The following is a 26,153-nucleotide window of genomic DNA, read 5'->3' on the forward strand; positions in this document are numbered from 1 at the left end:
ATGGTCCTGAACCCTGAACATGGGTTTATATCTGACCGTCCATTGGTAAGGGACGACGTTCAACGGTTGGTGGATGTGTGTGTTCAGAAACTGTCAGAGGAACACTCTGTCCCTCTCGCAACAATACAGATGCAGGTGTACTTTGACACTAACTTCGCTCCCCGACAAGATATCATCAATGAAAATCGAGCCAACATAAAACTCCGAACTGCGCCCCTCATAAAGGAAATAATTGAGACAAATACTAAGACCAAAGAGGATCTCGATAAGCTGTACCGAAAGATGGTGGTGACAACTATCATGAGTTCTGGGCTCGGGAATCCTACTCAACTTGGAGTCCTGAGAGAAGCTGCAGGCAAGTATCATGACAGATTAGCAAAATATTACCGTGGAAAAAGAATATTACAATTTTATTATAGAAAATAATACATAAAGTAAAGACAAAGTCCTATTAGTTAGAAAATAAAAAATTCTCAAGTACTGTACTTTATCAGGCAGAAATCCAAAATGCTGTAAATTTTACAGGAGAAGCTATTCAGCTGTAGCTCAGACAATCAGCTGACAGTTTCTCAATAAAGAAGTCTGTAATTGATCACCACTAAATCCTGTGAGATGGTCAATATTATATGGATTACATCAATTTCTAAATGTTTTGTTTTAAAATATTCGTGAGATATCGCAAAAATTATTTAAAATATCACACATCTTACGAAATAGATTTATTCAATCATATATCAATCTTCTTAATTTATCCAGCTGTTTCCTGACAACATAAAGTCCGCTATGGTCCACTGTAATCTATTCAGTTGTTGTTTTTCACGAGAAATGAGGGGTATTTTGATTGGTGTTCATTATAGATGCCTGTTGCTAGTAGCCAGAGTTGGGGTGTAGTCAATATATACTGCAGGGCTGTGTCTTCTGCAACTGGTACTGGTACCCTCTCGTGGGTACTCACCTTGTCGTGGTGAGGGGGCTTAAACTTGTTGTTTAAGCTAACAAGTAACAAAGAGGTACCCACATAAGCTGCATTAACACCAACGCAGTCCCACTATATTTTTCACTGCTTATGATTCATGGAGTCCCTCAGTGTAAAATTCTTCGGAGGTAAAATAGTTCCTTCAATCATATACTGTATAACTTATACAGAGTAATCATTGGAATTCATCAGTCACGTTGTACCACTAAACTCTATTATCGTTACACTAATTAAAAATATTTGAGAGCTGTCACAGATATAATTGAACTATTATACTTGTCAAAAAAGGACGATACAGATGTTATAAAGTGAATCATACAATAAGCTTATATGAGCCAGTTCAGTTTCTGTATCTTTCCCTTTCTGTCTCGCTTATCATTACCGTTAAGAAATAAATACCTCATTATCTTATATTTGCGACAAACTTAATAAAACTGATTTTATGAGTTATATCACTCTCTCATTGAACCATTAAACTATAAATTTTGCATAATATTCTTTGTTATTTAGGCAGTCTGTTCTGGTAGAAAGAATTTTCAATAAATATACAAGTGTTTGTGGTATATTTAGGACATAATTTAATTGAATAATAATTGAAATATCACTATCATCAAAAAATGAAGATATAGATGTACTGGTAACAAAGTTCATAAAATCACACAATATTTCTATGTGTGCTAACTCACTTTAAGTCTTAATATTTCTCTCTTTTCAACATCGACATCATCATCGTCGTTATCCTCATCGTCGTCATCATCATCATCATCATCATCGTCGTCATCATCTAGTTCATGTATTGATATAGGTATAGGTTTAGTGTCATCAAAACATATACACGTTACACAGCATAAGTTAAGGGGAAGGTACACCATTGGCCTGCATAAGTTTAGTGTAATTAATTTTTTTTATATCTCAGCTACTGTAAAAGCTAAATGAACAAAACTTTTCATGCTTCATATACATACATTACACTTTATAAAACACTATTCAGAATATTAAAATAGCTAATAATAATTACTTGTAAAAATAATATGAAATTTGCATATTCTTTTACAATGGTAAAGGATGTAAAGGATTTACATAATAAAATGTAGTGTACAATTAATTATATGTCTACATGATTATTTTACTGGAATATTTTAAAGACATAGCCTAGGATCTTTTATCTATTCCTTCAAGAAATATTTTTTATCTTAATCATTAGGTACCGGTACTTTCCATATTAAATTTTCTGAAATGTTTTATTAAGAAAAAATATATTCTGAATAGTGTTTTATAAAGTGTAATGTATGTATATTAAGCATGAAAAGTTTTGTTCATGTAGCTTTAATAGTAGCTGATATATATATATATATATATATATATATATATATATATATATATATATAAAATAATAATTTCACTAAATTTTTGCAGACCAATGGTGTACCAGTACATCCCCCTTAATGGCAGTCCTGTTTTCCAAATCCAGCTGCTCAGCTCATGTATTGGACCAAGAAATCTGTTACGGTCTCAATAGCCTCAAGACAAACTGCAGAACTGCACGCATTGTATTCTTCACTTAACATAATTAGGAACACTAAACCCAGACGTTTGAGATGGACGGGCATGTAGCATGTATGGGTGAATCCAGAAATGCATATAGAATGTTAGTTGGAAGACCTGAGGGGAATATACCTTTGGGGAGGCCAAGGTGTAGATGGGAGGATAATATTAAAATAGATTTGAGGGAGGTGGGATATGTTGCTAGGGACTGGATTAATCTTGCTCATAATAGGGACTGATGGTGGGCTTATGTGAGAGTGGCAATGAATCTCCGAGTTCCTTAAGAGCCATTTGTAAATAAGTATTAAATACCGGTATTGATGGTGTTGAACAGTAACTTCGTAATCAAAATAATCACTTTTACAGGAGAGCAAAAAAACATTTTAATATCTTGATAACGAACAAGCATCTGACATAAGAGGATATTTAAGACATTTTTGATACAGATAAGTGAAATCTCATTTTGCTAATTATTTGACATGCAAGGTTGCTATTCAATATCGCCAATATACTATATTTCTATTCCTATTCACGTGTTTACATTAGAGACTATACCCAATATGGTCCATTTTGATAAACGATGAAAACAATATTTTCCTGTTCTAGCTGCTTTATCGAGTGTGTTCCCACAAACCGAACTATCTCAATTCATGTCCATGTCACGAAAAGACAAAGAACAGCAGATCGTCGAACTCACACAGATCACCACTGGAATCCGTCTTTTTAACCGTGACTGTCAGAAGGGCGGAGAAGGCATTGAAGATCGTAAGTGTTGCAGTGTACACATGCCATACGTACATATAATAGACCTCTCTCTACATTTTATAGACTTTACTAACGCTTCTCATTATGCAGAATATATTTTAATAAATGTATGCTTATTATAATATCCAGTTAATAAAATTAAGATCCTGATTTTATTCAGAAAAAAAAAAGACTTCATTCATAGCAGTTCCACCCAAATCTCAGACAGCTGACAGCTTTTCACTGATACTTTTGAAATGTATATCTCTGTACAGTGTTATGATATTTTAATATTGCTTTTTGTGTAATATAGCTATAGAAAGACTGTTTCTTAATTGTGAAGCAAATGTCAGTAAGTGCTATGACGAATCCTCGGACTATGTACAATATTCTGAATATTCACCGACACTAGATTACTACACAGTTGATACAAAGTCATTATTCATTAAATAACCAATTTGTGTGTATAGAGAGTGAACCGTAAGTAATATCATTAATTTCAGGAGGTTATTCTTTGAGATATTTCAAACGAAAAAAGTTTAAAACAATTTTGCTCATTCTTGCTTCCTTTCCGAGATAACAATTGTTTTATATGAAACATTTCATAGCGTGTTTTGGGAAAGTCATTGATTTAATTTCTAATATGCTCAGCCAATTTAAGAGAGCAGTGTACTGTGATAATAAATTATTGAAAGAATTATAGTTTTGTCCTTTAAAAACGCATAAATTTGATCCATACAAATGTAACACTTCAAAATTCCTTTTCAGAACGGAAAATTACATTTGTTAGGATCAGATTTATGCACATTTAAAAGATAAAACTAAAATTATTTCAACCGTTTATAGTCACAATTCAATGCTCTCTTAAATTGATTGAGCATATTGGGAATTAAATCAATGGCTTTCCCAAAACACGTTATCAAATGTTTCTATAAAACAATCTTTATCTCGAAAAGAAAGCAAAAACGAGCAAAATTGTATTAAACTTTTTTGTTTCAAATGTCTTAAAGAACAACCCCCTGAAATTAATTACATTACTTATGGTTTACCTTGTATATATGTGTGCGTGCATATGCAAAGGAACCACTTGGCAGCTTTCTAGTTTGACATATAGACAGTGATTTGAGCGTGATCCAGTTGATACAGGACTTCAATATCTATATAGTTTATTGCTTAGAATGTGGTCATACCAAAGGCATAAAAAATTCTCAGTTTGAATAATCCTTTTTTTTTTTTTTAAGATTATATGTGAAATTAAAACCCGCCAAGTGATATCTTTTCATATGAACACATATATACAATGTTCAAAAGTATGGAATATTACTCATAACTTCTTAAATTTTAATTTCACAAAAAAAAAAAAAGTTTTATACAAAAACTGTTAGAGATAAACCATACAATATGATACCAATGTTCGAAAAAAAGTTAGTTGTTCAGGCATACAGGATGTGACAGTAAACTTTGTTTTTTTTTTTTTTTAAATGGCATCCTATATTAAAATTCACATATTTCAAATCTCCATTAAATTTTACGTGTGAATGTGTAGAAATTTTCCCCGTTCACCTGTTTCATGTCTTTTAACTATTTATTAAACTTGTTTCGTTAACTCAAACTTGAGACAAATGAATATGTAAAATCATGTTGAGTAAGTCATAGAAGTAAACAAAACACTATGACTAACCAAACTTGACCATAGATGCTCAAAATGAGAACAAGTCACAGCCAAACAATGTCCCAGTCTATCACGGAAACAGTCCATTTTTTTCTCACAGTTACATACTGATCTGTTCCATCTCATATCTACAATAGAATATATAGATATATAGCTGTCAGCTAAATGAGAAGATTCCAGACGAAATTTATTTATTATTTTTCATCCAAGTTTTCTTCTTTGTAGGTAAGCATGTGCATAGGCTGACCAGATTTTTTATGATCCTACAGGAGATATCGGCAATTTCAAGAAAAACCACAAACATTTATCTAGTCACTATCTGTTGAAATGTTGCAGAAATTACATGTAATGGTAGATACAATGATAGAACTTTGCACACTAAATTTGTAGAGTATCTTAACTTTCTGAATTAAATGAATAAACACACATAACTTCTATACATAATTATGGCCACTAGGAATTCAATTTCAGTACTGACGCATGTATCGAAGTCTTTCACATGATACTGTACACACTGAATTCTAACACACACATTTTACAAGTACTTGTCTGAAGAATATATCTTTTTAAGGATCTGTTCATTCCCATACTGCTTCACACTAAGTTCTTCACATGAGAAATGAAAGTTTGTTTTCACTTGTAACAAAGCTGTTTCAATTTTCATTCTTGACTTTTCATCAGTCTTTTAACTGACGAATTACTGACTGAAAGACACGATTAATGACAATATTTTGAGAAGATTTTCAAATGGAATAGAATTTTTTTTTTTGAAATGTTGAAAAACATCACACCAATTTTCATCTGTTGGTTTGTCACAAAACTTTTCATTTTTTGAACTACTTAAAAATGGACGCTGCGGCAGTTCTAACACTTCCATGCAACGCGAATGAAGACAAAGATGGTATATCGTATGTTCTTCTCAAAGAGTGCAGAATATTTCATACTGTGCTCGCTGGTTCTTCTGTCTCATACTGAGAACCATTCAGAAATGTGCAGTTTCATCATGATACTTAAATATCCATGTGTAAAATTTCATTGAAACAAAATAAAAATTTCTGGGGACAAAATTAATTTCCGGAGACAAAAAGGGGACATTTGCTCCCTGGGGACAGCAACTCAAAACCAGGGACTGTCCCTGGAAATCGGGGACGTCTGGTCAGCCTACATGTGCAATAACACAAAGATACTACCTATTTTAATAATAGCTGATGATGATGATGATGATGATGATGATGATAATAATAAACGAAGTTCCTCTGTGTTCAGTTCCCAACCTGCTGCAGAAGGCTGTGGTTGCAACACAGTCCTCCCTGGAGTCACAACTACAGAAGCTCTTGGCTAGAGTGAGCATTCTGACCACTGCTGTAGAGAACTGCATCAGATATCCTGCAGAACCAGAGAAACAAGAAACCTGCGAAACAGACGACGAGGAGGAGGAGAGTGGAGTGGGAACAGAAGGTGACGAGGGGGACGTGGAGGAAGAGGTCTCAGTCGAAGTCACAAAAAGGCAGACACAGATGGTGCTAGATGGACTGGCTACATCTCGACAGCTTGAAGTGTATCTTAGGTGATGCGTCACACACTTGCCATGGTAGATTTATTGACAAGATTAAGATAAGGTTACCAGATTTCTTTCACAATTTCCGGAGACAAATATAGATCGACATATAGTTGGTTGACAGCCACTGCTCTGGTATCATGGCAATGAAGCCATCAGCCATCTTGCAGTCTAGTATTTTTCTGTGATGTTGAGATGAACAGGCAAAGCTTTGCAATTTTCCAGATGGTACTTAACACACAATTGGGTGAGAGGAAGATGCCAATTCTATATAAATGAGCTGCCAAACAATCATGCCTTGTCAGAAGGGGAAGGCTGCCACTGTTGAATTTCTTGGTTGTTCAGGGATGATGTTTAAATTTTGGAGGAGGGGTTTCCATGATTTATCTTTAGCTGATTCCTTTATTCTGTTCAAAAATTTTTGTTTCTATTGGAATTTTTTATTAAAATTAACTTAAATAAATGCATCTTGATTACACAACTTTTAACACTGTATCACTTCGGAATATGTATGATAAGACTTTTCTGTGTTAAACTCCAACATATCTCGTTTACATGTTTCGACCTATTTATGGGTCATCCTCAGAACTGGCGTTGTTGGTCTTGGCGCCTCTTGTTCTGTTTCCTGTGAGGGTGCGTTCGTGTGGTATAGTGTAGAGTCAAAGAGTGTGTGTAAATTATTTTTGAGTAGCATGTTTTTATATTAGGGTGTATATGAAAAAAAAACACTTTTAACATTTCTGTTAGTTGCAATTCATTTATATTTTAATACATAATTTAAAGAATTAAAATACTCATTCTAATTACATATTAAAAATGTTCATTTTACTTATCTACTGCTTAAACTACTGGTATCTTTCAGAAGAGGGAATATTTTTAAGCAACTGTTCTCTGGATTCCAAATTCAGTAGTAAATCCCTGACAGGTTATGTTGAAGTTGGTTAAGATGGCAAGCATGGCTCCAACAGTTTCTAAACTCATTCTGGATTTTTGGAATGTCCACATGATGTTCATTGAAGAAAAAACTCTCTCGACTGAAGCAGTACGTTTAGAGACAGTTCAGTCAACTTCTAGAGTTGTGCACCGAGAATCATTTACTCAAAGAACATTACAAATCTCTATTTTGAGCAAAGAGTAGCATTTTCTTCATTCCATTTTGACATTTTCTCTGAAATCACATATTTCTTTAAGCAAGAAATTCCAAGAAATGAATTATCTTCATCCAGGTTAAGTTCATCTACACTTGAAGAAAAAAAAATTAACTGTCTCTTCAAATTTTTCCCTTTCTGGAGGAGGTCGCAGCAGAATACATTCCATAGATATTTTATCTTGTGAATAAAACCCAGTCACTGATATATTCAACAGTATTTTCATAAAATTCACAAGAGACACTGAGAATTCTACTGTTGAATGAGAACCACTTTTTCTAAGGATACCAAAAGTTGCTTAATTGATGATGGAATAAATCCGTCAGAATGCTTCCTATGAGGTTTATGTAGAGGCTGGTTGCGTCCCTTCTGATGGCTCTACTAGACATGCTGACATCATCATAATTGATCAGCAGAAGGAAAAGGGTGTCATTCTTGATCCCACAATCCGTTTCTAGATGCATGAGCAACAGCCACAAGAGGTGTGTCGTGAAAAACAAGTCATATATGAGCCTTGTTGTCAGCATCTCGGAGCACAATACCACATCACACATTGGACAGTTGTTGGACTCATGTTCGGTGCCCGTGGCACGATCCCTCTAGAAACTTCAAATCAACTTAAATAATTTAAAATTTCTGATGCAATGATTGATGCCATAGGATCGCATGTGTTAAAATCATCCTTAGCTATAATTAGTAATCATTTGTAGTCAAGAAACCTTTATTGTAAATTATGTCCTATGTTATCATTTATCTCAATGTTTTTTTTTTAATTGTCACATACATAATTGTTTTTAATCATTGTTCATTGTGAATTGATTAGTAGGCCGACCCTTATTTTGGGAGGCTTTTGTTGAAAAATTCTTTCTACAGTTCAGTTTTTCTTTTAACCTTGATAACAATATGGGAGACTCGACTGCAGTTATGTCCTCACCTTCAGTTTTGATTTTGTCATCATGAAAAAGAGGCAACGTTGCATTAGCAAAATTCATCCACAACAGTGTGCAAGGATCATTAAACCATATTAAATTAACACTGAACATCCAGGAATTCCTGAAAACCATATTAAATGCTAGGACATTCCAGGAATGAATTTTTTTCCGAGACAAAAAGCAAAATTCGGGGACTGTCACCAGAAATTGGGGATGTCTGGTAACCTTAGATTAAGATGTACGCAGGGAAAAGTTTTTATCGCAAAAATTCTCATTCTCTGTAGGTGAAATCAGATGAATTGCATGAAGACTCATGTCGCCAAAAATAGCTGTTAAATTTTAATTATTTATTTTACGTATGATTGTTATTGTTTATAAGATCAATTCAAGTACACTTATCCTTATTACAGATTATGAGATCGATCTCGGTAGCAGGAGATTAAGGCTTCCACTTTAGCTGAGAATTAGTACTGGTATTAGTAGTAGCCTAGTAGTAGTAGAATTATCAGCCCTATGTGTTTGCTGCCTTTACTCCCAAGGAATATTTCCTTTTGCTCCTTTCTGTTGAAGCTTGAGTCAACCCCAAGGTCATAGTGCAACCAGCGAATAGGGATTATAAAGAATGGACACTGAGCAAATTTTCCTGTGTTTTGTTTCTCTGTGCGCCAGAGGCTAGTTTCACTTTCAAGCGCTAGAGGTAGTGTAATCGAGCATACACTGAGATAATAATTGAGAATAGAATTAAGGCTCAGGATCCAAACATCGCCTACCTTATTGCATAATCCAGTAACGCTTTGCTTCAAATAAATTTAAGTTAACAGCTTTTCCTTATTTCTCAGTGACAAACTAGTTGTAATAATAATATTTTATATTTCAGATATCATAAATTATATTATAAAATAATATAATACATTATAAAATTAAGTATCGAATTCGTTTAATATTTGTATATAATATAATATAGGTATATGGTTTTACTTCTCGTAAGAGTTTTGTTTTTCCATTTTCAGCGCTATCAAATCATTACATATTTTAATTGTTGTTGGGGTCAACGTCTGAACCCTCATTATAAAGGAGCTCTAGAGTCTAGACATTACAGTTAATAAAGGATTTATTATTTTATGGATCCAATTTATTTTATTTGAGTACATAATGTACCTAGATGTATTAATTGTATGTGTTATATTTCCGCTGTGTCGACTGCTAGCTGGTGTGATGTCAGCACCAACTCTAGGGAGAAAGCAGAATCTGACGCTTTAGCTGGCTTGAAGGTCATTGAAATCGGTCCGGCTACATCAAAGGTACCAACGCGAAGTGTCCATTCTTTATAATCCCTATTCGCTGGTGCAACCAGAAGGATTAGGTCAATTGAAAAAATTCGTGATCCTATCAGAAATCGAACTGTTTTGTAACAGAGCACTTTAAGCTATGGTTCCGCTATGGCGATCATCACTGAGTAAACAATGCCACTCGATTAGCTCTACATATAAATAAATGGAGTGGGTTCTTTACAACGTTCTGCGCAGGCTGCAGTGATCCGTGCTGGCAATCAATTGACTTAGCTTCAGGCTGACAGTGATGATCGTTGTTCATTTAGAAAACAAATGAATGATGATATCACAAATATGGCTGCAAAAATCGTGTATTTAGCAATTTCTCACAAATAATTGATGAAACTTCAATTAACCATGTTTCTAATCATCCTGCTCTGTACGATACGAGTTCAAAAAATACAGATATCCATAAAAAAAAAATGTTGTGGAAGGAAGTTTGTGAAATTGTCGGCAAGATTGGTAAAGTACTGTATTTCAACACAGGTTAATTCTATGTACATTGCAATACATTAGAGAAAGAATAATTAAATTGTAGATTTTTAAAGACAATGTTTATTAAAAAAAACTGAATTTAGTGTTGTTAGAGCAGGAACGTATATATAGAGTGTCAAAGCAATACTTTCATTAAAATAAAAACAAATTAAACGTTCATTTTTATTTATAAATGTAGGTTGTGAAAGTATTAAAAAACTGTCGTTTTCCCTGTTTGGTCAATCACCACATGCCAATAGTTTTATGGAAAGTAAAAGAACTTTGTCCTTATATAAGTGAACTTACAGAAAAATTTAACAGCAATTTTACTGACAATATCAAAATTAAACACTGCTAGTTATCATGGAACCTATAATCTTTTCATTGTGGGTATATAATTATATCTTACAGCTTCACTCAATTCAGAATGGGAATTTTTCAAACTAACAAGCTAGCAGAGCTGAGGATTTTAGTGGATAATGTTCTGGAGACATTGGAAACCAAAACATAAATTTAACTCAATCAATCAATCTTCTTAATGTATCCAGCTGTTTGCTGACAACATAAAGTCCACTATAGTCCACTGTAGTCTATTCAGTTGTTGTTTTTCACGAGAAATGAGGGGAATTAACAGAGCCAAGTTTAATATTGAAAAGAACCATATAATGAGACAAAGGGGCAAATATAATACCAAAAGGATTGAAGTATGGTGTCAGTCCAATGCAGAATAAATTTAACTCAAGTTTCATTAAATATAAATTAAGTGTCATTTGTTAACCAAGTGAATATTCTACTTCGTCAACAATCCTAATTATTTTCAAATTTATTTTTCTTCTTACAGAAAACTGGTATTGGAAGTCGACATTTCTAGACAAGTATTATCAGAGCTTCTGGAAAAACTGAAAGCGAGGCTGTCCAATATTCATGATACTGTCAGGTTTAGAACTGCAATTCCAACTGTGCAAGTTTATGTAAGTTTTCATCCAATATAATATTCTTGATACTGTCAGGTTTAGAACTGCCATTCGCACATCGCTTCACAGCTAGACTATGGAATATGTCAAAAAACTATTAATTGTATTACAAAGTCTTATTTATAGTCACAGTCTCTTTTCATTGTGCCAGGAATCAGGATGCTCTCCATTGCTAGCATTGTATATCAGGGGCGGCTCTACAATAAGAACTGCAGAGCTGCAGAACTGCCATTTAATTGGACCTGAAAAAATTAAAAATGTAAAACGTGCTTTTATGTAATCTAGTTCATTGTTTCGTTTATTTTTCCAATTCATTCTCCTTCGATTCGAGATTTTACTGTCTGTAGGAGCCTTGAACTGCTGGAGAATTTTATCTGTAGTGTACTTTTCGGATCTGTGATCGGCAGTTCCTGAAGCTCAACGTAGGGTAATCAGCAGCAGAAAACTGGTTTTCTTCACCGTCCCATAAGATTGCATTAGAGCTGCAACCGAAGCAGCTCTCTCCGAATATACAAAAGAACCGTCAACACCCTCATCTCTTTATGACCTGCGTTAGAACAAATAGGCTTCTGGACTACTGTACATCATTACAGTTCCAGTGTGTTATAGTACTGTGGGTGGTGTGATGTGATTAGTCAGTGTGTCTAAGGAAATATTTTATATTAAAAACGAATGAAATGAAAAACCTAATCGACCAACCCTTTTCGAAATTAAAAGAGAAATTGCATGTTAATTTAAGAAATTAGGACGTCCTACACAAAATTTAAGTACTGAAATTTCTGCAAAAAGTCGAGGAAATCATGTAGCCTACTAGTCATTTTAATACCGAAATATGTCATGGAAACGATTGGTTTTTTGCTGCGCTCATGAAAACGCTTTCCCCCCCACCCATGTATTCTGTTTACATGGACAAACACCGGAGTGAAGGATTTAGTTAATTTGACTTAAAAACTAGAAAAGCATGTGGGGCACATCTCCACTACGTGACTAGTTGTACCAGGTGGGAGAGGTGTAGCGCACGGATGGTTGGAATACAATTTCGGGTGCACAGTCAACTTCGAGAAGGGGCTGTAATTACACGCGTTATCCGATTTAGATGCAATAAACAGCATGCGTTTGCTAAATACACTATTTTTCATGCAGAACTGCCAATCTTTTTAACCGTGGGCCGCTACTGTATGTATATTATACCCACTATGTACTGTATACGGTCTTACATAATGGTCTTTGTCATGTTGATTACATGAACAGAAAGTTCAAAGTTCTGCTATTTATGAATGTCTAAATGAGCCATTTGTTGAAAGCAAATGATGATGAGGAGGAGGATGATGATGATGGTGTTATTTTAAATAAATAACGAGAATCACATTGTAATTAGTTTGATAATATTAAGCAGTTAGACAATAAATAGTAACAAATTGTAATTATTTCAGCCGCAGTTCATCGACCTGTCAGAGACGTGGAGCAGTCTGCAAGACGAGATGGTACTGCTCAGCAACATCAACAACATGGCTTGGAATTTGCACAAATTCCTGCAGGTCTGGGCTCATTACATGTGCATTTATCTTAATGTGTAGTCAGATAAAGAAATGTTGATTAAAATAGAAACAGAAAAATACCGTATTTTCTCGAATAACCCGCGCCCTCGAATAAGCTGGGCACCAATTGAACGTCAGTTGTCTTGCTTAAGCGGCTGTTCACATGGTACCTATCTTGAAATAACAATAGTACGCGTCAGTAAATTAACTACCTTCATTTTTATGTTACTACATGATTTATTATAGGCCTAAATACCTGTTATTACTATTAACTTCTTCATTCTGCGCTGTTTTCGTCATCACCAACATCGTCGTTTCCTGGGCAATATTGTCTTCACTCTCACTTCTCCATACACAGTCGTGGTCTGTTTTATCCAGCTGATTGGAGATAATACACTTTTTGACGCTATTTTCAACAAGAGGGAGCGATATGCGTGCCCATGCATCACGAATTCATTAAAAATATAAGACGCACAAACTATAGACCTACAATTATCACTTGAACTTGAATCTGACACACGCACTGCTAATCCAAACGCCATTAACAATGTTAACAATTGGAATACCCGCGCGGAAAGAAAATGGCATGCTACTACCATAGTCTAGTACATAGTCACGAAGCTCAATACGTACGGAATATGCATCCAATGACTGTTGAACTTTAGTTGCCACCCATTTGGATCGCTACTATCGCCTATCACAGACAATGCGAAATAGTACCGGCACAGTCTATTGTTCCTAGTATTCTCAGTTTCTAACCGCATGAAACGCTGTTTCGAGAGAAATGCAAAAAATCACCTCAAGCTTCGTGACTGTATCTATTATCAGAAGGAATTGCGCGGGAGGAAAATCGGGCAATGTCGCCAACTTCATTTCGAATAAGCCGCGTACCCTTATTTTTTTACTTGTATATTTCTGGGGGGGGGGGGATGGAGGGGGAGTGCAAGAGGTAATCCAGAAAATACGGCATCTGGAAATATATTGTTTATCTCAGAGTACTGTACTCCAGTGTTATTACTAATTTCTCTAAAATCCAAAAGCTCAAAGTTAATTAAATAGTTCTGAAGTCTTAATTTTTATAGTCATTTTTATATTGTAAGAGTACATTTTTCCGAGGAGGGTGCCAGCATCGTGTTTTTATAGCGACTAAAAGTAAATGCAAGCATGCAGTGTGGTGTATTAGTTTAAGAAAAATCTGTTGGCACAGATACATCAAATGAGTGAGTACCTATTCACAAGTTTACTCACAACACTTATATTCTCTCTCCGAATTTTTACCAAATTTAATAATTTTGTGTGAGTAATAAATAGCATTGGGGGGGGGGGGTTACAGATTTAGAACCCCCACCTCCTTGAATTAAACAAATGGCATATTTAGATTTTAGTTTTTTCATCCACAATCGTTCTCCTTTCTCTACTTTTTCACTGTCAGAGTAACAAAATCTACATCGACATAAGACATAGTCATCCTACCCCTCCTTCAATATATTCGTCATGCCTGTTACATTCTTCATCCTTGGTGAGTTCCATGTTCCATTATTGTGTTTAATTAAATTTATTTCAATATATTTTATTGTTTCCATGTATTTTGCTGATATGTAAAGTATTGTCTTACCTATGTATCATATAAAATAACTGTTGACTAAATATATAGGCCTATAAATGATTGTCTAAGTGTAATAATGACACAGGCATTTTTATTATAATATACAAAATTAAACAGAAGTTAAAATTAAAAAAAAAAAAAAGAAAGAAAGGAAGAAAAATTGGATGGCTGTAAAAATATTACGTTTCAAAGATTTTACAAGGATATTCATGAATATAATATTAATATATACCGTAACATAATAATTCATAATCATCCTATCATAATATCATTGGGGCAGCATAACTCCGCCTTCCAGGCACCGCAACCTCAGAAGTGAGTTACCAGAAATATCAAATGACAATCTGATGACATTGGAAAAAAAATATAATACCAGTACAAAAAATTAAAAATACCGATAATGTGAATCGTAAACAATGACAAAAATCCTGTGTGTACCACTGAATAGCATAAACAGATTATAGTTCGGTTCTGAATTCTTTGTTTCTGACCCAGTCAGCAATAATGTACAGTATGAGAAGAGAGTCAGAAATGGTGATGACAGATGAAATGCGATTCTTACAGATAGTATTAATGCAAGAAACTTACCAGTATGTCTTCTTACTTATTCGAATTCTTTAGATGAAGTTTCAGACGATGAAAGAGTAATGGAACGGAAAAAAATTCTCTCCGGTGTCGGGATTTGAACCTGGGTTTTCAGCTCTACGTGCTGATGCTTTATCCACTAAGCCACACCAGATACCACCCCGGCATCGGACAGATTTGTCTCTGATTAAGTTCCAACTCTTGGGTTCCCTCTAGTGGCCGCCCTCTGCACTACGTCATAGATGTCTATGAACAAAGGACCAAAGTCCACATATGTGCTGAGGTGCACTCGTTATGAGTGACTAGTTGGCTGGGATCCGTATGGTGACGCAGAATATCTGCATGGAAATATCATATGTACTTCGGTACATTAAAATAATATATATGAAGTTTCAGAGCTGCAACTCTCCTCTCGATCACAAGGAAAACCTATGTTGCTATTGAATTATTAAGATTACCGTATTAAATGTTATCATTTTTTTATACAACTGATGCATACTTCATCTTGCAGGTGCTGGAATACATTGACGAAGACACCTTAAAGCACATGATAGGTGATGCTACAATACTGACAGATGAGGAACGTCTTAAGGCAACTACAGGCCTCAAGATAGAGTCCAGTGAGATGAAGACTGAGGTTGTATATCCTGCTCAAGTGACGGATTTTGACAAGATACCACTCCAGGTGAATCTAGGAAGCTCTGCTTGTTTCCTGCTATATTTTCTTCTGTCAGCCGATCAGCAGCAGTTCCCTCCCACTACTTTGCATCTAGGAACATTTTGCCAGATTGAAACTCATATACTATGTTAATAAATTTTCAAATTGGACATCCCTGTTTTAAGATACTGATTAGACCAGGGATGTCGAACAGCGCTCTCGAGCTGTGAAATGCAGAGCCTTCACTCCTCCCTTACCGTGCAACGGTTGAACACAGATAGCAGGCAGTCCGGTCGAATGATCGTAAACTAAAGCGAAACTACTAATGCGGCGGCTGGTACGTGGATAACTTTTATACATCTTACTTACTAATTGATTACAAGCTCATTTTAGATTTGCACTTGATGCATTCTGATGAACAAAAAATGTAGGCCTACATAAGGATGAATATTGATGATGATGATGATGATATTATTATTATTATTATTATTATTATTATTATTATTATTATTAACAATAGCGTTTTATCTACTGGGTCATTCCATGAATGTTGTTCGTTAGTGACGGAAATAAATCATAATAATAAAAATGATAATAATAATAATAATAATAATAATAATAATAATAATAATGTTGTTAATATGTTTAAAATATCAACTTAGTTTGTATGTGTTGTAGCAATGCAACTTCAAGTTCAGAAACATAAACTGTTTTGACGTATAAAATTAATTACTTTTAGCGTGACTTCAAATTTGTTCATAGTTTTTGTTACAGATTCAAAAATATCTCCTCCTCGAGTTCGATGGTTTAGTGAAATGACATCTACAAGATCTCCATGAACAATGAAATCTGAGTCGACACTCCTTATGAATATACTGTAGCTAGCTGCGCCGTATCTTTGTGGTGAGAGGTAGTGAGTAACAAGTAAAAGTTTTCGTTCTCGCTATCAGTTGTCCCTCCAAGTTATCTCTCATTTCTGATATGCGCTCCGCAATAATATTATGAGACAAACTTATAGATTTAAAATCATTAATGTATTCCGGACATATCTCTTTTGCAACAATGAGCCAGTCTTTCACAAATTCTCCGTCAGTGAATAGTTTTGAAGCTGTTGCAATAATTTCACAAATTTTGTAGTTAGCACGAACCAAGCTTGTTCTACTAACACCCGATGATGATGATGATGATGATGATGGAAGGTTTTCTGAATTCAATCTTGATTTTAATTCCTCTAAGCCTTTTCACGAGCGGAATCGGATAACTTTTCTGGTCCATAAGCTTCAGCATGTGTCGAATTAAAATGCCTTTTAATATTATTATGGCTTAGGTATCCAAGTTCCTTTCTACATATTAACCAATGTGGCTTTCCGTCCTTTAAGGTAAACAAATATTTATCTATCCACTTACTATTAAATCGTCGTTCCATAACCATACCAGCCGCCGGAGTTGATAAACACACTACGTACAGAACACTGCTACAGCGAGCTCAGGTTGACCGTACCGACTGTCGTTTCAGCTCAGCTATAGTAGGAAATAGTATTAATCGTTTCACACTTTGAGAGCGCTGTTCGACATCCCTGGATTAGACTATTCTCACGAGTTCATCTCCCTTTCCTGCATGGCTAGTAAATCCCTTAATGCTTTGCTTATTCTATCACTCCTGACTGGTGTTCATGTTATTCTTCAGGCATCATCTCTTTTTGCGTGCATGTCAAGAAAGCAGCATGGTTGGTGAATCCCTGTCCTCTGAAATTAGCTGTGCCAGTCTGTAGTCTGTCTTTGAGAAGTGGCAATAAACACACACAGTGACTCAGCTAAGAATAAGTCCAATTTATTACATTGTGTTGTAGTTTGTAATGGTTATATATTGAGTACGTGAATGTGTACTAGTTTTGGAAACGTACATACAGAAAAAAAAATTGTATGACAACAAGGCTACCCAGTTTCACGCAGAAAGACAATATGAAATGTAGAGGACCGGTGAAATTTCTATCTAATATTGACAAATTAATTCACAGTGCTGTTAAAGAAATAATTAACATTCCTACTGACACCCCAGATGCTATGTTGTATGCACCAAGAAGATTGCGAGATTTAGGAGTCTTTAAAGCCCAGTGGGAAGCTTACCTTCAACATTTCAATATTTGTCAAAGACTTTTACACGTTGACAACCCTCATGTAGCAGCCACTTGGAATCTTCCAAACGAAATTGAACATTGCATCAAACAATTACCAATTACCTTGGATTGCTCTGAACATATTTCTTCTCAAAAACTAAGAAAAGCATTGCGTGAAGATTCTTTTCATCAATGGAGCATATTGAAAAATAAAGGTTTGGGAGTTGTTTTCTATTCTCACTGGAAGAAAGGTAATTCGTGGATCTCAACCAAAAAGGGACTTTCGAGCAGTCAGTGGACGCAAGCCATTAAGATGAACTGTAATACAATACCTGTACATACTCTCCCTGGTAGAACTCTTGACTCAACCCGTTGCAGAAGATGCGACGAGCAAGAAACGCTTCCTCACATCTTGGGTTTCTGCCATCATGAGAACTGCTCCGAATCAACAGACATAATACAGTTCGTTCTCTCATCGCATCTTCAATCTGTCAGAATGCTTCCTATGAGATTTATGAGGAGGTTGGTTGCATCTCTTCTGATGGCTCTACTAGACGTGCTGACATCATCATAATTGATCGACAGAAGGATAAGGGTGTCATTCTTGATCCCACAATCCGTTTCGAGATGCATGAGCAACAGCCACAAGAGGTGTGTCGTGAAAAACAAGTCATATATGAGCCTTGTTGTCAGCATCTTAGAGCACAATACCACATCACACATTGGACAGTTTTTGGGTTCATGTTCGGTGCCCGTGGCATGATCCCACGAGAAACTTTAAATCAACTTAAACAATTTAAAATTTCTGATGCAATGATTGATGCCGTAGGATCTCATGTGTTAAAATCATCCTTAGCTATAATTAGTAATCATTTGTACCCAACAAACTTTTATTGTAAATGATTTCCTATGTTTTCGTATCATTTATCTTAATGTTTCCTTATTTCCATTCAAATTGTCAGACAATTGGTTTTAATGATTATTCTTTATGAATTGATTATTAGGCCGATCTATTCGAACCCTTATTTAGGGCGGCTTTTTTTGTTAAAAAATTGTGTAAAATAGATTATGTGAATGATGTGATGTGAATTATGTATCATATAACATGGGCAACACTTCCAGCAGCTACTGTGTGGAGAATGAATACTGAATGTTATTAATACAGAATATAATATAGTACGTAAGTTTTAATCCAGAAGTGCCATGAGTTTGCAGATGCAATTAACTGCGGTAGTGAACGGTAACCTGCTGCTTGTTGGCTGACAGAAACACCAGGAACATTTGCTGGCAGTCACTGTATAAGGGCGTTAGGAATGAATCAATAATTATTTCTTTGTGTTCATATATGTTGTGCAGTACTTGGGATTCTGTGCCTGGTCAATCATAGAGGGACATGGTGCTCTGATACCAGGCAATCCCAACATGGGTGTATGTCGCTGGAATGGTAACTACTATGCCTTCTCTTCCCCTGCAGCTGCTGCAGAGTTCGGTCGACATCCTGATAAGTAATGTGTATCCTTTAAGATTGTTTAGACCAGCGGTTTCAGGGTTAAAACAGCACTGGGCAAAGCATTGTTATTCACTGCGAAACCGAAGGAACCCGATCGTAGAATGATGTAACCTTGAGAGCGCTGATTGTAACGCTTCTGTGACAAGACGTACACCCACACTACCTTTGATACATAACATATTATTAACATATATTTCACGTTAGGCATGTACATAATCAGTAGCGTGCGGCACTCTGAGTGGTCTCTTCATAAGGAAAATGAAAGTAAGCTTTCTGAATGGATATATTCCATATATTATGTGTATTCATTCACGTTTTGGGAATGATAAATAACTTACTTGTACATTGTAACATTCATGTTAAAGAGCCTCAAAATTACAATTAAAAGAGTAAAATAATAACCTACACACATTATACATAACCGAAAATGGAGTTGTAAACAATTCAAAATCCTTTTTAAAAAGATGAAACTCCTTGAATCTGTGCTCAAAGGATATTCTAATTTCTTTCAAAATTTCACTGTATCTAAGATGTTGCTGTTGGGTTAAACCAGATAACGTTCCCGAGTTTCGAATAACGTGAGCCTCATGATAAAAGATTTGATTTTATCATACATGTCAGTTATTAAGCTTTCTTTCCCTTGTAGGCTTTTGACTAAGGCGCAGTGATATGACTAAGAAAGGTTAAATCTTGTATCCATTCCTCATCAATATGCTCTGGTACTGGGTGCTTAAAGACTGTCTAAAAATTCCTTTATCTCAACCTTATCAGTTCCACTCCCTGTAAACAAATAATCTTTTTCCAAATTTCCCGTAACGCATAGTTTTCTGATTTCCTAGCCACTTTAGACAGAGCCATTTCTCTACGAACACTAACGGAAAGCAATGTGTAACTGTAAGTGACAGAGTCAATCTGTTCATATTATGTGGTGTTTGACATCACTGGCACGAACATACCCGAACGCTTATCTAGCTGCCCTCGTGAGGGCAGTGTTATTCCAGGAGTGAGGTCTGCCCGATTAGCTCATGTTTGAGACCGCTGGTTTAGACACAACATTCATACACTGATCATTTTATTATACATAATTTTTTTTTGTGCATGTCTCTCGCAGTTTTTATTGGCAGCCACACTTTTGTATATATTTCCTTCACAGTATTCACCCAGGCATGGGCTATTCCATGAGAAATCGATCAGTAAAAAACCTCGCATTTTTTATACTCTAATTTTTTCCCTATTTATACAAGGTGCTGAGGGGAGTACATTTTCAAAAATATACTATCGAAAGTCAAATGGTTTTCTGGTTTTCGTATTATTGAGCGACAAATTTAGTGTATTTTATAAAAACAAGCCTCTTTCAGCGTTCAGAACTCTGGAACCATTTACTGCAGAACATTGAATGAGAACTTATTTTGAAGCTGACATTTGCTAGGTTATGTTAAGAAGTAACCCTTATTTTATTGTATACAGAGACAGATAATCTGATTTTACTTGCTTTTAGGCTTTTTGGGCATTTGTAAAAATGTAAAAGAATATTGAGAAAAAACCTTGCATTATTAAGAGGGATTCGATATTGTTTACTTAGTAGTACGGCAATAAGTTTCGAGGGTATTAAATAGATTTTCACATGCCTAGACTAGAACAGTGTAGTACCGCACACACTGGCCGAGAGCTGAAGATAAGCAAGTGTTGGGCGTCATTTTACTCCTGTGTTTATGAAAACCTGTGATAAAGCTAGCACAGCCATGCGCTGCTACACAACACATCACGTGTTTGTCTCCTGGCCTTGCTTATCTCGGCTAGCTCCCGTCTCACAGTCAGCTGGTTACTTTACGCGCTTACTACTTACTTTCTTTATTTGATATTTTCAATACTTTCTTATCAACATACCATCAGTAAAAAATATGTTTATTTGTACTTTCAATGCGGAATCTAACTATATATTTTTAAAATATTTTTTCCCAGCCAAAGAAGTCTTAATGAGGAAAAATCTAAATTTCTCAATTTCCATAAAAAGTAAGAAAATCTGTTTATATGTCAATATAAACTTCAATTTCTCAGCATCAAAATAAACCATGATTTTGATCATTGGGTGAAAGGGTTTCAGAGCTACAACAGCTTAAAGTTGCTAATTTTATGAAAATACGATAAATTTAAATATTTATAATTTAAACACTATGAAGTTCTGATGCCTCAAACTTTGCACAAAGCACTGTATCACAGTTCTCTACGTACAAAAAAAGTTTCATTGTATTTAGAAATTGTAAGGTCAATTTTCTCTATATTTCGGTCGATTTGAGATGGAATAGCTCGTTACACAGAGTTGTAGTTGGCAATATAATTCTGTAGATAATTTTTTATGCTGTATTTCTGTAAAGACTAAGGATATGTTAACAACATGTTTGCCAATGTAATAGTTTTCATGCTAATACACTCAAAATCAGTACTTGAGAATTTATCTTATTTTATTTTATTTTGTGAAACAAGTTCAATTTTAAGATAAACTTTTGTGGAGAATATACACTTTTTGAGCAACTGATTATACTTTATGAACACAGTTGTACTTAACTATGAGCTATTTGAAGATTAAAGAAATGATGTTAATGTGTTACAATAGATATGTACTGGCTGTGACTGATTTGATGCAGAAGAAACCTGAACTCATCAGCCTACTGCAGCTGCAGGAGCAAGTGTCAGCTGGAGAGTGAGTGTAATAAAGAACTTCAGATGAAGTCACTTAGCAGTGTCACTAGTGGCTTGTTGGGTAGCGCTGCAAACACGAGTATAGACCACATAGGCCTCCTTAGGCATATTGTTATTGCAAGTTATCTTGAACTTCCTGAGTGGGGATGGAGGGAAGGAAGCGCGTAACGTGGGTGGAACCAACTGAGTTGTTTGCACATGTTCCGTATCATAATCTCTTGTCAAGAAACATAGAACTATTTCCTTCATTGCCTACTAGTAGTGTTAACATGGAGCAGCAACCACAGGGTAGTAATTATGGTGAAATCACACCACCGCGGAGAAAAAGTAACCTGTTATCCACAGCGGAGAAAGCGAAATTATCGCAAATATAATTGTTGCAAGGAGGAAAAATTAAACAAATTTTTGCTGGAACCTCTTGATGAGAGAGCGGTTAAATACTGAGGCAAAAGTATTAGTTCCGTGAAGCGAATTAAGAATAATATTGAATTACATCCGAATGAACCTCACACTACTCCGGGAAAGAATAGGTATGTAATGTTTAGAAATTATTGTTACAATAGTTATGTACAATAGTGTGTGTACTATGAGAAACATAATGAATGACTGTTGTACATTATTATTTTGTTATAGTTCTACAAAACATATCATTTCATTCCAGAATTAGGACTTGTGTAAAGTTGAAGTGGACGACTTCGATCAAAATGTCATTTGGAATACAATCTAAGAATTCTATCTTGTTCAGAAAGTAGTACCCACGATTAAGAAGATAATTCCGAATGGATGATGCCATTGAAGAAATAATTAATTTTGGACCAAGCGATGAAGACAATGACGGCAGCAATGATAGGGATATGGATTGTGTATAATGTAAATTCATAAAAACCTTCAAAAATCTAAGAGATGCAGCTGGAAATATGGGATTAAAAATTAATGGAAACAAAACAAAATACATGGTAGTCAATAACAAAAATAATAATAAAACTTCTAAGTACATTGAGATTGATGATGCCAAATTTGAAACAGTCCAGAGCTTTGTATATCTTGGATCACTAGTTAATAGTAACAATGATATCTCAGAGGAAATAAGTAGAAGAATACAAAGCGCCAATAGGTGTTATTATGGGCTGCAAAAACAAGTTAAATCAAGATTGCTATCTCGTGGCACAAAATGTAGACTATATAAGACCCTAATAAAACCAGTGTTGACCTATGCATCAGAGACGTGGCCTCTTAGCGAAAGGGATAAATTTAGATTGGCCGCATTCGAAAGGAAGATATTGCGAAGGATTTTTGGACCAGATGGTGAAACTTGGAGAATAAGATATAACAACGAATTATACCAGCTTTATGAGTCTCCCGATATAATAACATCCATTAAGATTGCTCGTCTGAGATGGGCAGGGCATGTTAAGAGAATGGATGAATGTGAAATACCTAGGAAGGTGATGGAATATGGGATTGCTGGAGGAAGAAGAGTTGGAAGGCCAAAGCTACGATGGATGGACTGTGTTATGGATGACATTAAGAGGCTTGGAGTGAAGAACTGGTGGACGGTGGCTAAAGATCAAGACTGATGGAGAAGAATTCTTAAGGAAGCCGAGGCCCGATCCGGGCTGTAGTGCTACGGATGATGATGATAATGTAAATTAAAATAATAAGCCTGTAAATTATTGTTACAAGAATATGTACATTATCAGCTGCACGTGTAAGTTATGTAGGCCTATATAATGTACAGAAATGGCTATAGTAACTCCGCCATTGCCGGTCCCCAGCCCAGATGAAAGAGGAGGGTACACACAATTATATTTAAATACTTACTCATTACAGGTTAATTAAAACCTGCTATGAAACCATGTTCTCCTCTCAATACCGGAGTGTCGTGAGATGATGTCCGTATTGAACAAAGTTCTTTTATAGTAGAGAGCTGTAAAGTGAAAGAACCAACATTTTCTGAAAAGAGTCACATTACTCGAGGGAGGGGCATCCTTGCCGTGCCATTACACTGATGAGTACATGCCATACCGAGCAGTTCGAAAGACAGACTTAGGGGATGTAAGGTTCAAGATAACTTCCAATAACAGTACATGCCCTTGATCAAAAGTATTGAACAATTAACCACACAATAAATTCCTAAATTTTTTCAGTCTTCCAGTGAACAAGGACAGAGATGGAGATATACTTTTGGTGATGCTGTTCATACAGAAAAAGAATAGACAAAGGAATAGAAGCATCTGAGTCCATCCATTGGTTTAGGAAAGACTGAATCAAGGTCTATTTCACACTTTATTTGATGATTTACTTCAAGACTATAATTTTTTTAAATAATATTAATATTAGGTACCCTCCACAAAACTGGCTTCATTTATACACTGACGGATCCTTGATCTCCAGAGAACAAGGTGCCGGTGCAGGTGTTACATGCTATCTCTTCTCACTTTATAGATCTCTTGGGGTATGGAACAACAAGTTTTGATGGAGAAATCATTGCAATAAGTTAAAGTCTCAGGAATCTTCTATGCCACATCAATAAATTTAAGAATGCAGTTATATTGTCAGATTCCAAAGCAGCTATTCTATCAATAGTCTCTAAACACACACCTTCCTCTCAAGCAGCAGAAATAACTAAAATGCTCTCTCGATTAATATCACTCAATAAAAGAATTGTATTCCAATGGATACCACCCCACTGTGGAATCCTGGGAAACGAGAATGCGGATGCTTTAGCAAAGAAGGGCAGCACTGCTACTTACAGACCTGTTACTAAATCTACGTATTACTCTGTGAAAAGATTTATTAAATCTACATACTTAGACTTCAACAAACAAAATTTGATACTGGTGGCCTAACAGTCCATTAGCAGTGCCACTAAAATTTTGGCATGGCAGTGGCGCCATGTGAAACCTACAATTTAATTTTTGGTATAGAGACAGGAAGTGCCACTTTTAGTAGCCGCCAGCAGCGGCGAAGCCAACCACTCAGCGACTGTCTGCAGTGCCACTATTCTGTGGCTGTGGCTGCATGGGAAGGCCCTCATTTATACCCATTATTTAGAAGTGGCCTCGTCTGAAAGGGCCCAAAAACAATATTTTTTTTTTTGTGTCTACTTTAAGTCACAGATTACACTTACTATACCATGGAAGTTATGGCAAAAGAAAATTCACTGAAATTGAACTATGGCTGTTTTGTAGGTTGCCAGTGATGAAGCCAGAGCCAGTAATCAAACGAGACAGTGCAATTCAGACTGAACTGCACCCAATTCCAAGCTACATTGACCCAACATATCGATGGAATGAGTGGGACCTCAAGCGAGAAGCTATAAAGCTTGTAAGTTGTATCCTCTTACTAACCATGAATGGCGAAAAAATAAAAAGATACAGAGAAAGATAAAGAAAAGGAGAGATAATTTTTATCCAACGTAAAATTTTTTAATTACACAGAATAAACTGACACAAGACAAATCACTTTATATCAGTATCAAAATATCACGTTTAGAGAAATTATTACATACAGAATTATTTGTTCTTTTCACTGTGAATTTACTAAAGTTCAATGAACGTAATTTACGATTTCCAGGAAAGCTTATAGGCATTTCACTAGTTAATTAAGTCTCTGTAATTGCAGTGATTATATTGCTACTTTTATTTTTCCAATAGGCGAACATAGTAAAGAGTAGAACAAAGTCTGTGCAGACCTTACGCAGTTGGCACAAACTGAGCATTGGGTTACAAGTCAAACCTCTCAAGAGTCAAGGAGTACAGACAGTCAGAGATTCATCATCCAATGTTCCAACACTGCAAAACTTCATATATGGCCTAAGAGGACGCAGAGATGATAAACAGTTTGTGATGACTCTCACCAGACCTGTTCACGAATGATAAATCATTGCATGTTGGGTTTGATGCAAAGGAAGTACTTGATGTATCCAGCTAGAAATACATAAAATTTAATGTGTAACAATTTCTAAAATGTGCGGGGAGGAGGGGATGTAACATTTTTAATTACAATTTTGAACCATTAAAGTAATATTCAGGCTTTTGCAAATATTGTGTATTTTATTTTATTATTTACGCTGTTCATTGTTT

General features: G+C 35.4%; 1 protein-coding gene across 1 annotated transcript; it reads left to right on the plus strand.

Moving 5' to 3' along the window:
- LOC138708684 (cilia- and flagella-associated protein 206) lies at positions 1-26,112 on the plus strand. The gene is made up of 10 exons (XM_069838771.1): positions 1-355; positions 3,128-3,286; positions 6,204-6,504; positions 11,222-11,351; positions 12,788-12,892; positions 15,595-15,768; positions 19,215-19,363; positions 21,983-22,069; positions 25,260-25,395; positions 25,725-26,112. Exons 1-10 carry the CDS (start codon positions 1-3, stop codon positions 25,944-25,946), a joined length of 1,818 nt encoding a protein of 605 aa, XP_069694872.1. The 3' UTR covers positions 25,947-26,112.
- Positions 26,113-26,153: the final 41 nt, after the last annotated feature.

The sequence above is a fragment of the Periplaneta americana genome, chromosome 11 (genome assembly GCF_040183065.1).
Source record: "Periplaneta americana isolate PAMFEO1 chromosome 11, P.americana_PAMFEO1_priV1, whole genome shotgun sequence".
Lineage (NCBI taxonomy): Eukaryota > Metazoa > Arthropoda > Insecta > Blattodea > Blattidae > Periplaneta > Periplaneta americana.